Genomic DNA, 19,377 nt, shown 5'->3' on the forward strand with positions numbered 1-19,377 from the left:
ATTATAATGACTTACATTTATAGGAAGTTTATTAGGAGTATTTTACTTGTAGTAAGTGACTTCATTCTCACAACAGACAGCACAGGTTCTGGACAAAACATTCAGAGTTCATTCAGAGTTCAAATACTGATTCTGCTTAGGAAACCTAAGAAAGGGGAAAGTAACTTGTCTAAGATCATGCAACTAGTAAATAGCAGAATCAGTATTTGAACTCTGAATGTTTTGTCCAGAACCTGTGCTGTTATCCACTATGTTACAGAACCTCTCCGTGAGAAATAGGTAACAGTCAGAAATGTAGGGAAACTAAAATTTGAGGTTGGTAGTATAGGTTGGGAGGAGAAAATTTCCCCCATTTTTATTATTGAGCTAGAGAGTGGTCTAGAAGGAACTGAAATTTATTAGAGCAAGGAATGAAATATTAGAATTCTAGCATTCATTTAATTACAAAAGAGAAACAAGTGTGCTTTATATTAAATTTTCAATTAAAATAACAGATGATTGCCTTGTATAAGTTAGTTAAAATTTCTTATAATTATTTGCATGTGGTAAATCAGAAACCTTGAAGATTGATTTACAAAAGAAAATTAGGATTCACCATATTATCCTTAATATATATTTTTTTAAGTTAGAGCTAATGTGGTCTGGGGATATAACTCAGTTGGTAGAGTGCTTGCCTCGCAAACACATGGCCCTGTGTTCAATCCTCAGCACCGCAAAAACAGAAAACTAAGTTAGAGCTAATAACCTGGTGAACAATGAGGTAAAAGTGTTAGCACTGTATTTGTTCATGATTCATAGATCTTTAAGTAGGAAAGTCATCCCAGAAGTATTGTATTAAATGCTTATAGTGAGGCAAAGAGCCATCTCTGGGCAGTGAGCCAGAATCCTGACATTTGGAGTTGTTCTTCTGTCACTTCACAGTATATTCACCAAGATTGGTCTCTTTTTAACTATACTAGATCATTAATTCCCATTCTTCAGCCTATAAAATAAATGAACTAAAGATGAAAGACCCATGATTTGAAGGAAGAGATAAACTTCATTCTACACATGTGTAAGATAATTATATAATGCATAGTTTAATTTACAATAAATTACTTCATGATTTAGACTTTGTAAACTATTGCACATTTTCAAATAATTTTGACTTTTACATGAGTTTGCCTCAGATATATAACTAACTTGTTTCTCGGTCATAAAAATTACTTTAAGTTCATTAGATGTGGGCTAGTTTATAAAGAATAACAGTTCTTTAGAGAAACACTTTTTGAACTGTATGTTATTCTTCTGTACTTGGATGTTGACACTTTGGTTTTCTCAGGAGATTTAACATGTTTGTTGGCTCTATAATAATTGTGAGGTTCTCAGAAAGTTCTAAATGTCATTGTCTGCTCCAGTGAAAACAGAGCACTTGGACCAAAATAAGATGTTTTCAGAATGATATTGGTAGTTTTTATTTCACAGAAACTATATATAAAACAAGATATTTGAGTTGGAGGGCTTTGAGACTGCAGATACATATACAGTGTTATAAATTATATTTGCTACTTTTTGAAAGTGAGTGTGAATACATTCCAGTTTTGGATATTAATTCTTTATTTTATTCCCTACTCTAGAGATGCTATTGCTGAGATTAGAGCCATTTGTATTGAAGAGATTGGAGTATGGATGAAAATGTATAGTGATGCCTTTTTAAATGACAGTTACCTGAAATATGTTGGCTGGACTCTTCATGACAGGGTAAGTAATAGCTTGTAAGCTTTGGAATATATGTTTGTATCAAATCTAGCATGCTAGGAATCAAAACTGCAATAGTTGATTTTTTAAGAGTTTTAATAATATTAAATTTAAGATGATGCAACATAGTAACTATTTATTTGAAGAGCATGAGAAAACTTGCATCATTGGCCCATGTGTAAAAAGTTGTCTTATTTAGATGCGATGTTCTCTTGAATCAAGATGACCTGATATATCTGAACTTACAAGAGAATTCTTATCATATCTCAAGAAGATAACTATGCTCTTATTCTTACTTGGAATTTAAAAAAAAAAAAAAAAAAAAAAAAACTCTTGTTTCTCTTAATATATAAAAACTAAATAGCTTGTTTTTTTCTTGTACCAGGAATTGAACCCAACGGCACTTAACCTCTAAACTATATCACCAGTCCTTTCTTAAATTTTTTATTTTAAGATAGGGTCTTGCTAAATTGCTGAGACTTGCTTTACATTTGTAATCCTCCTACCTCAGCCTCCCAAGTCACTGGGATTATAGACTTATACCACCATGCCTGGCTAAAAACTAAATAACATTCATGTTTTGAATTTCCAGGGTTTTATCACAGTAGAATGTTTTAAAAGAGTTAAATAGATTTGTTGAAATCTAGAATACTTAATCTAAAAATCTGTTTCTACTTCTAACCTCTTAGAAAAGGCTCTCACTTTAACATGAATCCCTTTAACATGATATTATCAAATCCTGAATAAGTAATCCTCAAAATAACCAAGGCTAAGAATGAAAAATTATTAAAATTTTTATTTTAAAAAAAAAAAAAAAAAAAAACCCTGACATTCTGTAACTCGAACTGCCAGGTATTCATAAACATGATGATCCACCCCCATCCCTCCAACCCACCCCCATTCTGCATACTCATGGTAGGTAGTAGCTCTACTACTAAGTTACAACCATAGCCTCTTTTTTATTTTTACTTTAAGACATCCAGTCTGACCTTGAACTTGAGATCCTCCTGCCTCAACCTCTCAAGTAGCTGAGATTATAAGCACACACCACTGTGCTGGCATAAGTATAGAAATCTTAAAATAATTTAAATTGTTGTATTTGAACTCTTAAAAGTGTCATAGCTATCAGAAGTCATTTTATTTTTTTAAATGCAATTATATTCTTAGACTTTTTTTTTTTTTTTTTTTTGGTACTGTTATTGAACCCACGGATGCTTCATCACTAAGCTGTATCCCTAACCCTTTTTTATTTTGAGACAGGCTCTCACTAACTTGGCCAGGCTGTCCTGGAACTAGTGATCTTCATGCCTTAGCCTCCCCAGTAGCTGGGATTACAATCATGCAATTCCCAAGCCTAACTAACGTCACAGTTGTTTTTTGTTTGTTTGTTTGTTTGTTTGTTTGTTTTTGCAATACTGGGGATTGAACCCAGGGCTTTGTGCTTACGAGGCAAGCACTCTACCAACTGAGCTATATCCCCAGCACAAATGTCACAGTTTTTAATTGATGATAAAAGAAAAGAGGTTCTTACGTCTCCCTGCCCCCAGCTTGTCATTTGAAGGGAAATCTAATTAGTATGTAGTGAGTGTTTTCCTGAATCTATATCTTCCCTAACTATCTTAATATCCTTTTCTTTGCATTAGTAAATTCAAGCTAGATTCTGATTTTGTCTTGTTTTGTGTCTAATCCTCATGAGGAATTAGAACCTTTGCAGCTAAGTCCACCTCAAGTTAATCCAACTAGATTTTACTTCAGTGTGAGAGAATGTAGAATTATACAGTGCACATTCATCGCACATATGCACACTCCTATATTCAACAAGACAATCTCTTTTGTAGGATTGGATTTAAAGTTTTTCACTTTTATTGCCCGCCACTGCCATCCCAGTTCTTTCCCCTATTCTCACAGTATTCTTCTGAATTTATGTAATGGTTATCATTTTTAACAAAGCTTCACGTATGGCCAGAGTCTTGGGAAACCCAATTTTTTCACATTTCTTACCACCAGTTTAAAAAAAAGAAAAAAAAAAAAACCACTAAACTGTTTTTATAGAAATTCACTGTCCAGAAAAAGGAGGTCGATTTCTCTTGTACATTGTTGATAAAAATAATATGAATATTCAATAAAATGATTTCTTAAACCTCTGTCACCCCCAATTATTTTATTTTAAAATGTTGTAAGTATTAAATAATCCCTTCTTTTTTTTTTTTTTTTTTTTGGTCATTTCTACTCTGATCCCTCTGCATCTTTTTTTTTTTTAATAAGAATTAGTCATTTTTCTTCTTGTTTTAGTCATCTGATTGAAACTGCACCTTCTTCAGGCTGTGGTCTCTGTCTTCAGATTCATCCTATGCCTCTTTCAAATGAGCTAATAAAACTTTTGTTTTGATTTTAGAACTTTAGAGGTTATAACCTAGTCCACCCTCCTGAATAAAACAAACTTTTTTAAAATTGTAAGTTTTATACTATAAGTTTTGGTCAATAGAAAGAAAATCCCTAACAACTAAAGTAGTTGTTCTCTAGGTTCTCTACCTAGCCATTTTAGTTCGGCACAATAAGCCTAATTTGCCTAATTTTGACATAATATTAGTAATTTATGTATTTTGAACTAAATATCTTAAAATCTGTGGGAATTTATGCTCATGATTCTAATTGCCTTGCTCTTATGCTTTATTTATATTGCTCTTTACTGCTTTTGCTTTTACCATGTGTGTTATTCCATTTTGGGTTGCTATATCTGAGACAGGATAATTTATAAAGAAAAGGGTTATTTTGACTCACAGTTTAAGAAGCCCAAGAGCATGACCCTGGCATCTGCATGGTTTCTAACTGCTATGAAGTTGGTCTATACAGAAGAGCAAAAAGCAAGTAGAATTTCCACAATACTTAACTCATTCCTGCAGGAGAAATATTCATCCACTTATGAAGGCAGACCTCTCATGGTCTGAAGGCCTTTTAAAGATCCCACCACCTTTTAACACTATCATGTTAGAGACCAATCTCCGGCTTGCGTTTTTAACAGGGAAAAACTACATCCAAACCATAGCACCTGTGTGTACAACTATTTTTATACTTCTTAGCATATGTTGATTCCCCATATCAGAATCTTTGTAGTATTTAACAATCTGTTACCCATCTCATTTCTTCTGTTTCTGTTGACTCATCCTGTATCCTGTTTCTCCTAAGGATACCCAGACTGACCCTCTCAAGGAAATCTTCTCTCTACCACTATACCCCTGCTACGTACTAACACATCCATTTCCCGACAGTTCACTTGAATTTGGTTCTTTTTAACTTTCACAATATTTCCATTTAAATATTTTCCTGGGAGCACAAATTATTGTCCCTTAAAGATATAACTCATTATGAAATTGTGTTTACAGTTATTTACACAATACTTGTTATAGCACTTAATTTTTTTTACAAAAGTATTAAAGAATCTCTGTTAATACCCAAACCTTTCCCCTAATAAATCATTTTGTCATTGTTGCTTTTATTTTCATATATTTATGTAGTTATTCAGTAATATTTATTGAGCAGGTAATATGCATTAAATGCTGTTAAATAGCATTCACATTTCAAAACAGTTTTTTTTATAATGGGAAAACAAAACATTAAGGGTACTATAATAGAAATAACTGCAAAGCTTAGCAGAGCACCAGAGTAGACCACTTAGCAAAAAGGCAATTAGAGTTCTCATTCCAACAATAGTTTGTTTTCTAATTTTCTGAAGTGCTTTCATGAATACCACCTTACTTATTTAATTTTTAAGGTCCTATGGTGTAGGCAGGACACATTATAGGTAAAGAATCAACACTTGGTAAGAGAGGTGGTTGCTTGGGAATTATAGCTGGACAAGGTGAAAATGAAACTCAATTCATGTCCTTACTATATCTATATCTATAGTACCAAAAAAATTGTTGAGCAGCTAATATGCACTAGATGCTGTGTTACACATCATTCATATTTGAAGATTTTTTTTTTAATCTGTATTTTTTTTTTGGCAGGGATACTGGGGATTAAACTCAGGGGTGCTTTATCACTGGACTATTTCCCTAGCCCCCCACCTTTTTTTTTTTTTTTTTTTTTTTTTGAGATAGGGTCTCACTAAGTTGTTTAGGTCCTTGCTAAATTGCTGAAGCTGACCTTGAACCTGCAGTTCTCCTGCCTCAACCTCCCTAGACACTGGGATTACAGATGTGCATCACCATGCCCAACTTATATCTATAATTTTTAATGTATGAACTTGGATGTATTAATTTCATTTTTCTTGGCATTGGTGTCAAATCAGTGTCATGTCAATGGTTAGGGAGAAGTCAGTCGTGTTACCTTAGATCTGAGGTTGTGACTAGACATTGAGACATCGTCTTCAGCCTTTTACTCATCCATTGTTGATCTTGTTTCATTTTATATGTTACATAATACTTCCACCATTGACTTTCCACTTACCTTTCGTCCTGGAATACCATATCCTTTGAGCCAGTTCTATAGATCCCCATTGGTTATTCTTGAACCTTGCTGCTCTTTACAACATCATACTCTGTCCCAGTTCATTTTTTGTTGCTATAAGAGAATACTAGATTCTGGATAGTTTATAAAGAAAGTAGGTTTATTTAGCACATATATGAGGGCTCAAAGTCCAAGATCAAGCAGCACCATCTAGTCAACCCCTTGTGAGGACCTTGTAGTTATAATATGGCAAATGACATCTCATAGTAGAAGTGGGTGTGAGAGAGTTCACATGGTAAAAGTTAAAGAAGGAGAGCAGGAAGGAGCCAGGCTCTCTATTACAGCCCAATCTCTTGAGTTATAATAGACCTAATCCACTTCTGCAATACCAGCATTAGTCCTTTCACAAGTGTGGTCCCTATTCACTTACCTCCCACTAGGCTTCACTTATGGTTTTCATCACCTTTCAATGCCATTACACTGGGGGCTGGGAACCAAACTCCCAACATTTAAAGTTTTGGGAAAGAAACCATATTCAAACCATACTATGCTTCTCTTGCATTGAATGATTAGGTGATACTTCTTATCTGTGCTGTTGTAATCTTATCACCTCCATTGCTACTGGGAGCCAAATTCCCTATTTTGTCTGATGAGGTTTAACCTTAATCTAGTGGAAATGTCTCTGTAGATCATGAGAACAGCTCCTAGCATTGGCCTTAAGATAACTGCCGAAATTGAAACTTCCACAGTCTTTCAACAAAGGGATGGACAGGGAGGAGTCATGCATCCTCTACCTAGGGGTATGAGTCATTTTCAGGCTCACAAACTAAAAAAAAAAAAAAAAAAACTAGGAATTAAAGGTCCTCACCTACTTCCACCCAGATACTTTTTTTAGATCTCACTTCTTTTCTATTGTATTTCTGATTTTGGCATAGAAGAATTGCTTAAGTTCACCAAAGAAGCAACACTAGCCTTGAACTGGCAATTGAATGACCTGACCTTGTTATTTTCTCTTTAGGGTCACAGTGCAGTATAGCAACAACTACTCAGTTACACAGTTCCTAGAGTTAACTGTTATTCACCCTGCTCCCTCAAATGTCAGGATGGTGTACAAGCTAGTAGTACACATTCCTTTTCACCAACAGGTGAAAACCCTAGCAAAATACAATACTATTTTATATCAGGAATTGTCAGTACTTATCCCATTGGATTCTTCCTCCAAACAATTCAGTCTTCAAGTAATCCAACCCAGAATCTTAACAAAAACATTAGATACCACCTATTTTAGGTCACAATCCCTAAAAGCTCTGATTTTAACTATTTCCTGTCTTCTACTACTTTTGGTGTTGCTCTATTCTTCTTTTTTTAGGGCTTTGAGCTGTAGTGTTAGGTCGTTTATTTGTTGATTTTTTTTCTTCTTTTATTGAATGCACTCCGTGAAATAAATTTTCCTCCACGTACTGCTTTCATAGTGTCCCAGAGACTTTGATATGATGTATCTTTGTTCTTGTTTACCTCTAAGAATTTTTAATTTCCCTCCTGATGTCTTCTGTTATCCACTCATCATACAATAGCGTATTATTTAATCTCCAGGTGTTGGAGTAGTTTCTGTTTTTTACTCTGTCATTTATTTCTAATTTTAAGCCATTATGATCTGATAGAATACAAGGTAGTATCTCTATCTTCTTGTATTTGCTAATATTAGCTTTGTAGCATAAAATATGGTCTATTTTAGAGAAGGATCCATGTGCTGCTGAGAAGAAAGTGTATTCGCTCTTTGTTGGATGGTATATTCTATATATGTCCATTAAGTCTAAATTATCAATTGTGTTATTGAGATCTATGGTTTCTTTGTTCAATTTTTGTTTGGAGGATCTGTCCAGTGGTGGGCTTGAAGTCAGGGACTTTTGTGATGACAGTATAGTCATGTGTCACTTAACAATGGTGATATGTTCTGAAAGATGTGTCACTTGGCCATTTTTTCAGTGAATAAACATAAGAGAGTATATGTGCACAAGCCTAGATGGTATAGGTCAATAATTGCATGTGACTTCTTAGTGTAAACTTGAGACATGGTAAACACAAGATTGTGGAAAGCTGCTGCCAGCTAAACATAAGCTTATAAGTAGATATGTGCACTAAAATAATGATAAAAGCATAGCAGATGCAAAAGCTAGCAATTTATTATTTTCAAATATTACATACTGTATGTAATTGTATGTGCTTAGTAGGTTTGTTTACATCAGCATCAACACAAACTCATGATTCCTAAGTTGTGCTGTGATGTTATGATGGCTACGAGGTCCCTAGGTAGTAGGAATTTTTCAGTTCCATTATATCTTCTGGGATTACCTTTGTATTGCAATCCCTGATTGACCAAAGTATTGTTTTGTAGCACATGGTATCACTGAGGTTTGTACTCGGGAGTATCCTATAAGAAAATGAGGAAAATATGATAAAGCAGGAAACAGACTAACAGAAAGCTGGTTTCAGATTAAGTCTAGTCTCAGCATGATCTAAAAGTGAACTCTAGAGAATAAATTACATCTCAAAGTTTGTCTTGCCAGATTCAAATGTCTTTACTCTGGTATGGGCCTTAGTCTGGGAAAACTGAGAGTGAGGTAGAGTGAATAGAGATAAAAGGTGGAGCATAACCTCTTAGGAATTTCTGTTCCAGGTGGGTCTTGTCAACCATGGTGGTTTCTTCAGAGAAAGGTGCAGTTAGGGACCATTAGTAGTCCACGGAGGATGAAGGATTAACAAGTACAATTCCTCCTACATGCTAGAGCCTTAACAGGAAATACTACTTAATTCAGTGCTGTGCTACAAATAGTTTAATTTGTTTTCTAGAGCATGATTATACATATTTATCCATGAATGAGTTCAGTGATATTTCATTGGTACCTCAGTATCATCTATGTAAGAGGTATTCATGTTGTAGATTTCTGCATATATAACAAAGTGGGCCCTTTTCCCCAGAATGAGTTGCTAAAACTTTTACCAGCACACCCCTGCACTTAGTCTTTTCAACAACTTTATAAATATGAGTGCTGAGTATCAGAGTGATTAATATACTTGCCTTTTCAGGTGCACCAAAGATATGTAGAACTGGAAATAAAATCTAGAATAATCCGATTCCGGGACTGGAGCTTCTACTGCTATAGCACATTACTTCTTGTGAAGCCTAGAAATTTCAGTCTCTCTTGAATCCTTTGAGAGTGTTGACTAAATTTCTAGATGATGCTGTACACACTTTGTGTACATGGTGATTGCCAACATCCTGTATTTCTAATTAATAACTTTATTAACGATATTCTAGCAAATAGCATCCCCAGGACTCTTCACTGTATCATTTTCCTGGTGTTTTAAACATTCTGCTGTTTTACTCTCCTTAGAATTTAAAAAGCATCCAGTAAATATTTGTTGCATGAATAAAATGATGACCTTTAATATGAAATTGTTTTTCCACAGGATTATTCTATAATTACATATAGAACAAATGAGCATGCCCTTCTGTAATTATGATCATAGGTTAAAAATCTGAGTATCAGAATAATATGAGAGATACTCATTATTATATGATCAGAGTTGATAAATGTTTGGCAAAATTATATTCACAAGTAACTAAAGGATTCTCAGTGTGTTTTTAAATAAATCTAAGTTCAACACAAACTATACATTTGCTCAGTCTTGTCCCATATTGAATTACAATATAATGTAAGTTGAATGATTAAACTGAAATTATTTTATTCTTCATAAAGACTTCAATATTTTTATTATCTTTCTGGTGTGGAATTAACTGCTGCTTTTATGTTTTTATTTGTATCTCTGAAGCAAGGGGAAGTCAGACTGAAGTGTTTAAAAGCTCTACAAAGCCTATATACCAATAGAGAACTATTCCCCAAACTGGAGCTCTTCACTAACCGATTCAAGGTAAGCATCGAGAACAGTGAGCTTATTTTCACAGTACCTACATTACACCTACATTATTCCTCATTATAACCTTGTAGTAAAGCTAGTTTAGCAAATAACATTATTGTAATAAGTGTTTAGTTCATATTTTTTAAGTAAACTCACACAAAATAAATGAATGAACCTCCGCTTTACCATAAACACAAAAGTTACTGTTGCCTTAAAAAAGTCTTTCTTGCTTAAAATTATTTCTTTGTATATTATTTTTAATGAATGTATTAATTTTGTAACTAAAGGTTTCCCTGTCACAGTGTTCAGGGAGTGCCAGTTGATGAGAAAGACTTTAAATTACAAACATTTGTATTAGCATCTCTTTTGCGAGAGTAGAACTATGAGCATATGGTTTCAAAAGTAAAGCTTCCTGGGCTGGGGAGATAGCTCAGCTGGTAGAGTGCTTGCTTTGCAAGCACAAGGCCCTGAGTTCGATCCTCAGTACTGCAAAAAAAAAAAAAAAAGATTGTAGTAAAACTTCCCATTTAACCTATCTTTAGTGTGGTATATATGCCCCAAAATACATAACCTTAAGTCTCTTTCAGCTTATTTATGTTCATGGTTGATTTGTTTTATAACTGTTATTTTAGGATCGCATCGTATCAATGACACTTGACAAAGAATATGACGTTGCTGTGGAAGCTATTCGATTGGTTACTCTAATACTTCAGTGAGTATATCTTTTAATATTTTGATATTTTAATGCCCTTTACTCTATTGATGTCCTTTTCTGTATAATACCCTCAAATATGTTTATCAGTTTAGGTTCTACTCTTAACACCTTAAGGTTTTGTTCAGAACAAAGTATTCTCCTTTTTTCTTTTCTCTCTCTCTTTTTTTTTTTTTTTTGTGTGTGTGTGTGTATGCGTGTGTGCATTTGTTTTGTTTTTCATTTTGACTGTTGTCTCTTCCATGTAAAAGTTCTTTCATAAAATTGAGTGAAAATATCAATGAAGTGACCTATCTTCCTCTTTAAAACAAAAAGAACAAAGGTCTTCAAAAGGAAGACCCTTAAAAGGGATAGGTTTTTCCAGTAGGCTTTTTGGAATGTGTCTAAAACCAAAAGAAAGAAAATAAAACAGCTAATTGTTTTATTTACAAAAGAATCTAAAATAGATTTTAAAATAGCAATTTAATGGAAAGCTATTTTAAGAAAAAGGGCTTTTTCATTATAGGTTTGACTATAAACATAGAATCTTTGTGAGAATGTGATTTCTAGCAAAGTTGTTACATACTCTTCTCTACATACTTGATAATGGCACACCTGTGGTGAACTAAATAGCTATACAGGGGTCTACTGTTGCTTGAGCTCTTTATACCTTTTTGCTTTTATACCATGCTTTTTATTATTTTGGCTTTATACTATATGTTAAAATACAGCCTCTTCTCTTATTGGTAGATTCTCTTTTCCCTGTCTTTTTAAAAATCCTTTTTTCTATGATAAGAATGTTTAAAATATACTTGTCTGTTGCTTCAAAACTTCAGTTAGAGAATATCACGCTAAGTGAAATAAGCCAATCCCCAAAACTCAAAGGCTGAATGTTTTCTCTGATAAGTGAATGTTATACATAATGGGAGGGCAGAAGTGTGGGGGAGAATGGAGAAATGTTGGATTGTATAGAGGGGAGGAGAGAAGGGGGGAAAGAATCCTACTGTCCCATAGTATGCTTGAACTTATGTGTAACTAACTCAGTAGCCATTGATAAGGGTCTCTTCATCCTTCCCTCTCCCTTACTCTCCCCAGCCTCTCCTAACTACCATTCTGCTCTCATCTTCTGTATCTGCTTTTTTATATTACACATATATGCCTGGCTTATTTCAACTAACACAATGATTGCTAGTTCTATCCACGTTTTCATGAAGGATAGGAATTCATACTTTTTCATGGCTGAACTGTTTTCCATTTTATATATAATATCACCTTTTCTTCATCCATTCATTAGTTGATAGAAACTTTGTTTGCTTCCATTTCTTGTCTATTGTGAGTAGTGCTGCAGTGAACTTTACAGGCATCTCTTCGATGTAGTGATTTCATTTCCTTGGTATATATACTCAATAGTGGGATTTCTGGATCATATGAAAGTTCTATTTTTCTTTTTTTTTTTTTTTTTTTTTTTTTTTTTTTTTAGTTTTATATTTTTAGTTGTAGATGGACCCAATACCTTTATTCTATTTTTTTTATTTATTTTTACATAGTGCTGAGGATTGAACCCAATGCCCTACGTGTGCCAGGCAAGCTCTCTACCATTGAGCTATAACCCCAGCACCCTGCTTTTTATTTTTTAAAGAATGTGCATACTGTTTTCCACAAGGACTGAACTAATTTACATTCACACTAACAGTGTGAGTTTCTTTAATTCTTACCAACACTTGATACCTTTAGTCTTTTTGATAGAAGCCATTCTTACCAGGATGAGCTGACAACCTTATTGAATGGTTTTTTTGGTTGTTTTTCAGTACTGCTGATTGAACCCAGGGGTGTTTTAATGCTGAACCACATCCCCAGCCCTGTTTTATATTTTTATTTTTAAAGAAAGGGTCTCACCTCACCTTTGCTGAGACTAGCTTTGAACTTGTGATCCTCCTGCCTCAGCCTCCTGAGTCACTGGAATTATAGGCATGTGCCACCACATCATCTTATGTCCCATTTTTTTAATCAGATTGGATTTTTGCTGTTGGCATTTTTGAAGTTCATTGTATATTCTGTATATTAACCCCTTGTCAGGTACATAGTTTGGAAATATTTTCTCCCATTCTGGAAATTGTCCACCTTCACTCTTTACTGTATTCTTTGCTGTTCAGACAATTAGTAGTTTGATATAATACCATTTTTGCTTTGTTTCCTGTACTTTTCTGCTCTTGTTTCCTTTGTTCTTGAGATCTTCTCCAGAATATCCTTGACCATTTCAGTGTCCCTAAAGCCCTTCTCCCATTTTCTTTTAGTAGTTTCATAGTTTCAGATCTTACATAAATCTTTAGTCCTGTAGAGTTGATTTTTGAAATGAGTGATAAACGGGGGGGGGGGGGTCTCATTTTATTTTATGTGGGGATATCCAATTTTCCCAGCACCATTTACTGAAAATACCATTCCTTCTCCGATGTGTATTTTTCACATCTTTGTTGAAAGTCAGCTGGCTATACATGCTTGTGTTTACTTCTAGTCTGTTTTGTTCCATTGGTCTATGTCTCTTTTTTACCAGTCCCATGATTACTACAGATTTGTGATCTATTTTGAAGTCAGGTAAAATAACGTCTCCTGCTTTGTTATTTTTACCCAAGCTTGGTTTGGCTGTTGGGGGTATTTTGTGAACCACACATAACAAATTTTAGTGCTATTTTTCTAGTTCTGTGACAAATGTCATTGGTACTTTGATAGGGATTGCAGTGAGTTTGTAGATCACTTTGGGCAGTATGGACATTTTAAAACTACTAATCCTTTCAACCTATGAACAGGGGATCTCTTTCCACTTACTTGTGTTCTCTTCAGTTTCTTTCACTGGTCTTTTATAGATTGCATTTTAGAGATCTTATCCCTCGGTTTTTTTTGTTTGTTTGGTTGGTTGGTTTGGTTTGGTAAGTATTATACATGGAATTGCTGTCTTCATTCCTATTTCAGATTATTTGCTGTTGGTGCATAGCAATGCTACTGAAAACTTTTTATGATGATTTTGTATCCTGCAACTTTGCTCAGTTAATTTATTAGTTGTAATTGTTTTCTGGCAGTGTGTTTGGGTTTCTGTTGTTGTTGTTGCTGATTTTATGTTTAAGATCATGTGATCTGCAAACACTGACAATTTGATGATGACTTTTCCAGTTTGGATGCCCTTCATTTCTTTCTCTTGCCTGATTGTTCTGGTTAGGATTTCTAATATTCTTTTGAATTAAAGTGGTAAATGTGGGTATCCTTTTCTTGTTTCAGACCTTAGAAAGCTTTCAGCTTTTCCCCTTTCAGTAATTGTTATCTGTTGTCTTATTATAAATGGCCTTTTGTATGTTGAGGTATGTTCTTTCTGTACCTAAGTTAGTGTTTTACCATGAAAAGATGTTGCATTTATCAACTGCCTTTTCTTTCTTTTTTTTTTTTTTTTTTTTTTTTTTTTTGCGGTGCTGGGGATTGAACCCAGGGCCTTGTGCTTGCGAGGCAGGCACTCTACCAACTGAGCCATATCCCCAGACCCTCAACTGCCTTTTCTGCACATATTAAGAGGGTCATACGGTTGTTGTCCTTCATTCTGTTGATACTGTGTTTCACATTTATTGATTGGCATATGTTGAATCACTTTGGCCTCCTTGAGATAAAGCCTACTTTATCATGTGAATAATCTTTCTAATGTGCTATTGGATTTGGTTTGCTAGTTTTGTTAAGGATTTTTATATCTGTATTTATCCAAGATATTGGCTTAAGTTCTCTTTTTTGGTTATATCATTGTCTTGTTTGGTATCAAGGTAATACTTGTAGAAAGTGTTAGAATTCTTTGCTCTTTTTTTAAATACATTAAGGAAAAATTAGTATTAATTCTCTTAAGTATTTGATAGAACTTGAGAGTAAAGCCAACTGGTGCTTTAATGTGAGACTTTTTTACTGATTCAATCTTGTTATTTATTATTGGTCTTTTCACAGTTTGTTTTTTCTTGATTCATTTTTGGTAAGTCATGTATGATACAATTTTTTACTTGTTTTTATTCATAGAAATTCAGTAAGTAAATTTATTACCTTTTGCATTCTAACAGATTTATTTTTTAAAGGACTGGATTAAGGTTAAAACATGGGGCATATAGTATAGAATAAAAAAAATAGAAACTTAAGCTGTTTTGGGGGGATTTTTGTTCGTTTTTTTCTTTTGATTTTTGTTACTGTAACAGGGATTGAACCCAGGAATGCTTAACTACTGAACCATATCCCCAGCTTTTTTCATTTTTTTATTTTGAGACAGGGTCTTGCTAAGTTGCTTAAGGCCTTGCCAAGTTGCTGAGGCTGGTCTCAAACTTATAATCTCCCTCCCTCCTTCAGCCTCCTAAGTTGCTGGTATTATAGGCATACACCACCATGCCTGACTTAAGCCGTTTTTGTATTTGTGTTATCACCATAATGAACTGGTGCAGAGAATGCCCTGTACAAAACAGTGAATGTTCAGAGATCAGTCTGTTCCCTTAGCAGGACAGAAGAATTCAGTCTTTGGTATTTGAAATTTAGGCTGCAGTCTTCATTTTTGGATGAATCATTGGGTATGTATGGCACAATCCATGCTTTTAACCAGATTTGAACAGAAAATTGGCCACTTGACCCAGTTGGAAATTGAGGAAATTTTGGTTTTGTCTATCATATGACAACTGAAGTTCCTCCCCACAACATAGTACCAGTGAAGTTGTACTTCTTGTCGGACTCCTTGATATAGGCTGCAGAATTCTTTTCTATATTTCTCCAATGCCTCAGTAGTGTACTTCACCAGATCCTGTTGCATCTCTTCCTTTAAGTCCGTATATTTTGATCATTGCCTTGCCATACATGGTTACTTTGAAGCAGGATCTGACTGACTGCAACAGTCTTCAAAGGGAGGTGATGGCATGGCTCAGGACCAGAGAGAACTGCTGAAGCCACAGCACATCTCTGTTTTCCAGTTCTATTATAGAGAGTTCAGTAGTATATTTTTGCTTTCCACACACAAAAAAAAAAGTTTACAGCTTTCCTCTCTCTTTGATTCTCTTATTGCAGAATATGTTCTGAATGTTTTGGTCAATTTTTTGTATTTTCTTAATATGTTTAGAGACAACAGGGCTGGAGAGGTTAATCAGTGGTAAAGCACTTGCCCAATATGCACAAACCCTGGGTTTGATCCCTGGTACCACAAAATAAGTAAATAAAAAATAAAAACAATATACATATATATTGCATATAATTATAGACTTATTTATTATGTTGAATTTATATATTGTTTCATATTTATACCTTTGCTTAGTTTTTGTCTACTTTTTAAGAATGGTGTGTAGAAGTCTCTTAATTGTTGCCTTACCTTTCCTTACAGGTGTTGCTCATAAAACATTTTTCATAATCATTTATGAAGTTTTTCCCCCTCTAAAATCTATTTTTAAGTACTAGGTTTTGCTGGTGAATTCACCAGCTTATTGAAACCTTTGCCCTGAATAATACAGTATCCTGAGATTCTAACCATTCATCTATTTCAGTGGTATTATCTGGAATTTGAGATGAGATCTGTATCATTAAAGCATTTGTGTGTGTGTGTGTGTGTGTGTGTGTGTGTCTTTTTTATTTAGTTTCAGTACTTGGTCATTTAGATAACTCATTTATTTTTTTACTCTGACATTTCTCTTTCCTTTATTTCCAGCAAAGAGTAATTATCTCAGTCTTCTCCACAAAGTATCTAAGTAAGCTAGATTACTTCCTTCAAGAGTGTTTGCAAACCTTCTGACACTTGTTTGCCTAAAAAAACAAAATCCTACTTTCCCCACAAATGTACAAGATTGAATGGTTTTGTAAGTCTGTGTTTAAGGTTCTTTTCTGCGTGTTTATTTGGGTGGTAAGAGCAGATGACGTCTTAATTTAAAGATACAATTGTATAACTATAGCTGTGTCAGATATTCCAAATGCATTGGATACACTGGTGCTTTTGTGAATTCCTCATAGATCTCAACAGCTCCCCAGAGTAAACAGTGCCTCCTCTAGCTATTTACTTTGTGACCTAGCCCTTGACTTTCATGTTTTCTGTGTGGAAGTTGCTTGCCCTAAAGGTAGTTCTTTGGGGCATAGTGTTTTTAAAAAATCTACTCAGACTGACTCCTTTTCAGTCTGACTGACTGACTCCTTATATTCCATATAAGGCCTGCAGGAAACCAAGACTGGATGAATCAAGTATCATGCACTCCCTGGGAGCCCTCTCTTATTTCTGCTACCATGGACTGCTCTAGTCAAATTTTTACCTTGAGAACTCTTTAAACCCCTGCACCAGGTACTAATTCCTAAAATTTCTTATAACTTTAAGGAATATTCATAAAGTTTTCTTTGAAATTTTTTGAAACTTGGTGTTCCAGATTGGCTTGGGAAAAGGCTTCAGAGTACCACAACACTCTGACATATCTCTCTAGTTTTATATGGACATAATACCTTTCTTTTATTTATTTTTATGTGGTGCTGAGGGTCAAACCCAGTGCCTCACATGTGGTAGGCAGATGCTCTATCACTGAGTTACAGTCCCAGCCCTGACATCTTCTGTCTCTTTAAAGAAATATTAGTAAGGGGTGATGGAACCTGCTTGTAATCCCACCTGCTCTAGAGGCCTGAGGCAGGAGTATCACAAGTTCAAGGCCAGCCTGGGCAACTTAAGCAGACACTGTTCCAGAATAAAATAGAAAGGCCTAAGGAAGTAACTCAGTGGTAGTACCCCACATTCTGTCTCTAGTGCTAAGTAAAATAAAGTACTGAGTAAAATAAAGTTAGGAAATGAAGAAATATTCTCTACCAATTATGTTGCTTAGTCTCCTTATTTCTAGCTACTTATTATTTTGTTGGGTAATAAGCTAAGCATCCCAACCCAGCTTCCCTATCATAGCATGTGTGTGAAATAAATGATTTGACCTTACGTTACTTGACTTGTGAGATCTCTACCATACCAAAACTCCAAATACTTCAGGTAAAGTCAAATATCCTGTTACATTCTGTTCATCTCTTTATTCTCCGACTTTTGATACAGATTATTTCCTTTCATTTTTGAGCTTGAATTCCATGTAAAATTGTTTTGTTTTGATGTTAAAACTCTTATTTCCAGGAGGGTATTAGCAGGTGAACTAATGATATCTAACTTGGGAAATGACCTAGCTTTATACCTTTCCTTATAATTTAGGAGTGGAGTATAAGTTGGAAATAGAGACATTTGTGCTTTAAAGCAAAAAGCCTGTTGTTAAGATCTAATGTTCTTCCTTACTAGTCTTAAAACGGTCTCTCTCAATTATAATCTCATAACCCCAAGAATGTGAATGGATAGATAAAGTTGGTTAGTTCATGGTCTAGCCAGTCTGCCTACATCTACCTTTATTTCCCAGGGAGCATTGACAGGCTTGTTTACTCTGTTTTTCTGGCTTGCAGTATTGGAACAGACATTGAGGGGAGGAAGAATATACTTAAAAAATGTTTCTAGGTGTCTATCATCCTTGACAACTAGCAGTTTTTTAGTCAGGACTGTAGGTTCTCCTTCATTATGATGCAATTACCTTCTTTTGCTGACCAGATCATTCTAATTTTATTTGATAGATTCCTCAACATCCTAGCTCCTGAGGCATCTCCAGATATGAATTTGGTGCATGAGCTCTAAAATTCCTACTTCTTGTCAAAAATGTGTATAATTCAAGAATTCTGTTTCCCATATAGTTGTTGTTAATCTTTAATTATATCAGATATTTTAAAACATATTAATAATCATGAAATGAATATTCTTGGGGTGGGAGAGTATTTAAAGACATTATGACTAACTGAGAAATGATGCAGACTTTAAGAATGCTTAAATGGAAAGTGGCAAAAGTTGTGTTAATAAAGGAATGATTGTTCCTACAGAAATTCATTTATTAAGAAGACCAAATAATACTAAAAGGCCAAATAATGCTGTAAATATGGCATTAAAACATAACTTCAAAGATATACTTCTGGAAAGAAGACTTACATAGCATAATAATTTCTCTGAAACAAGAACAAAAGTATTCCCAGAGCCTATCATCAAAAATCTTATGCACATTTAAAGAGTTTGAGTTAATTTGGGCTAATACATATCCCAAGATATTAATAGTCATTGTCTAAGAACATGAGTGTGTGGAAAAATTGTATACATTTTATTTTCTCTTTTTATCTGTATACCTTATAATGATTGTGTCTTTTATAAAGTGAAATCATATTACTTTCAAAGTAAGATAAGAGGAAACCAAAGTCAGCATACTTGTAACTTTTATGATGAACTTTCAAATTTTGAAATAATGTTAGAACTGAAAATAAATACTTACTTTGATGCTGTTAACTTTCTGAATTTTTCAGTGGAAGTGAAGAAGCACTTTCCAATGAAGACTGTGAAAATGTTTACCACTTGGTATATTCAGCACATCGCCCTGTTGCCGTGGCAGCGGGAGAGTTCCTTCATAAAAAGTGAGTTATCTTTCAACACTTACGTGTTTTGTTTTGTTGTTGTTTTAGAGTTAGTAGAAGAGAGTAGTAGTGACTGACCAGAGTAC

General features: G+C 34.4%; 1 protein-coding gene and 1 non-coding gene across 4 annotated transcripts in view; one reads left to right on the forward strand and one right to left on the reverse strand.

Annotated features, from left to right (window-relative positions):
• The window catches only part of Stag1 (stromal antigen 1), a 378,160-nt gene that overhangs the window by 262,543 nt on the left and 96,240 nt on the right, over nucleotides 1-19,377 (forward strand). For all 3 annotated transcript variants that reach the window (XM_047563511.1, XM_047563510.1, XM_047563509.1), the window contains 4 exons: nucleotides 1,617-1,740; nucleotides 10,021-10,119; nucleotides 10,740-10,819; nucleotides 19,184-19,291. In XM_047563511.1, coding sequence (XP_047419467.1) covers nucleotides 1,617-1,740; nucleotides 10,021-10,119; nucleotides 10,740-10,819; nucleotides 19,184-19,291 — 411 coding nt within the window. The remainder of the gene's footprint in view (nucleotides 1-1,616; nucleotides 1,741-10,020; nucleotides 10,120-10,739; nucleotides 10,820-19,183; nucleotides 19,292-19,377) is intronic.
• Nucleotides 3,145-3,221, reverse strand: Trnat-cgu (transfer RNA threonine (anticodon CGU)). Its single transcript has one exon. It is a non-coding gene; the product is annotated as a tRNA-Thr (tRNA).

This window comes from Sciurus carolinensis, chromosome 9, assembly GCF_902686445.1.
Source record: "Sciurus carolinensis chromosome 9, mSciCar1.2, whole genome shotgun sequence".
NCBI classification, from domain to species: Eukaryota; Metazoa; Chordata; class Mammalia; order Rodentia; family Sciuridae; genus Sciurus; species Sciurus carolinensis.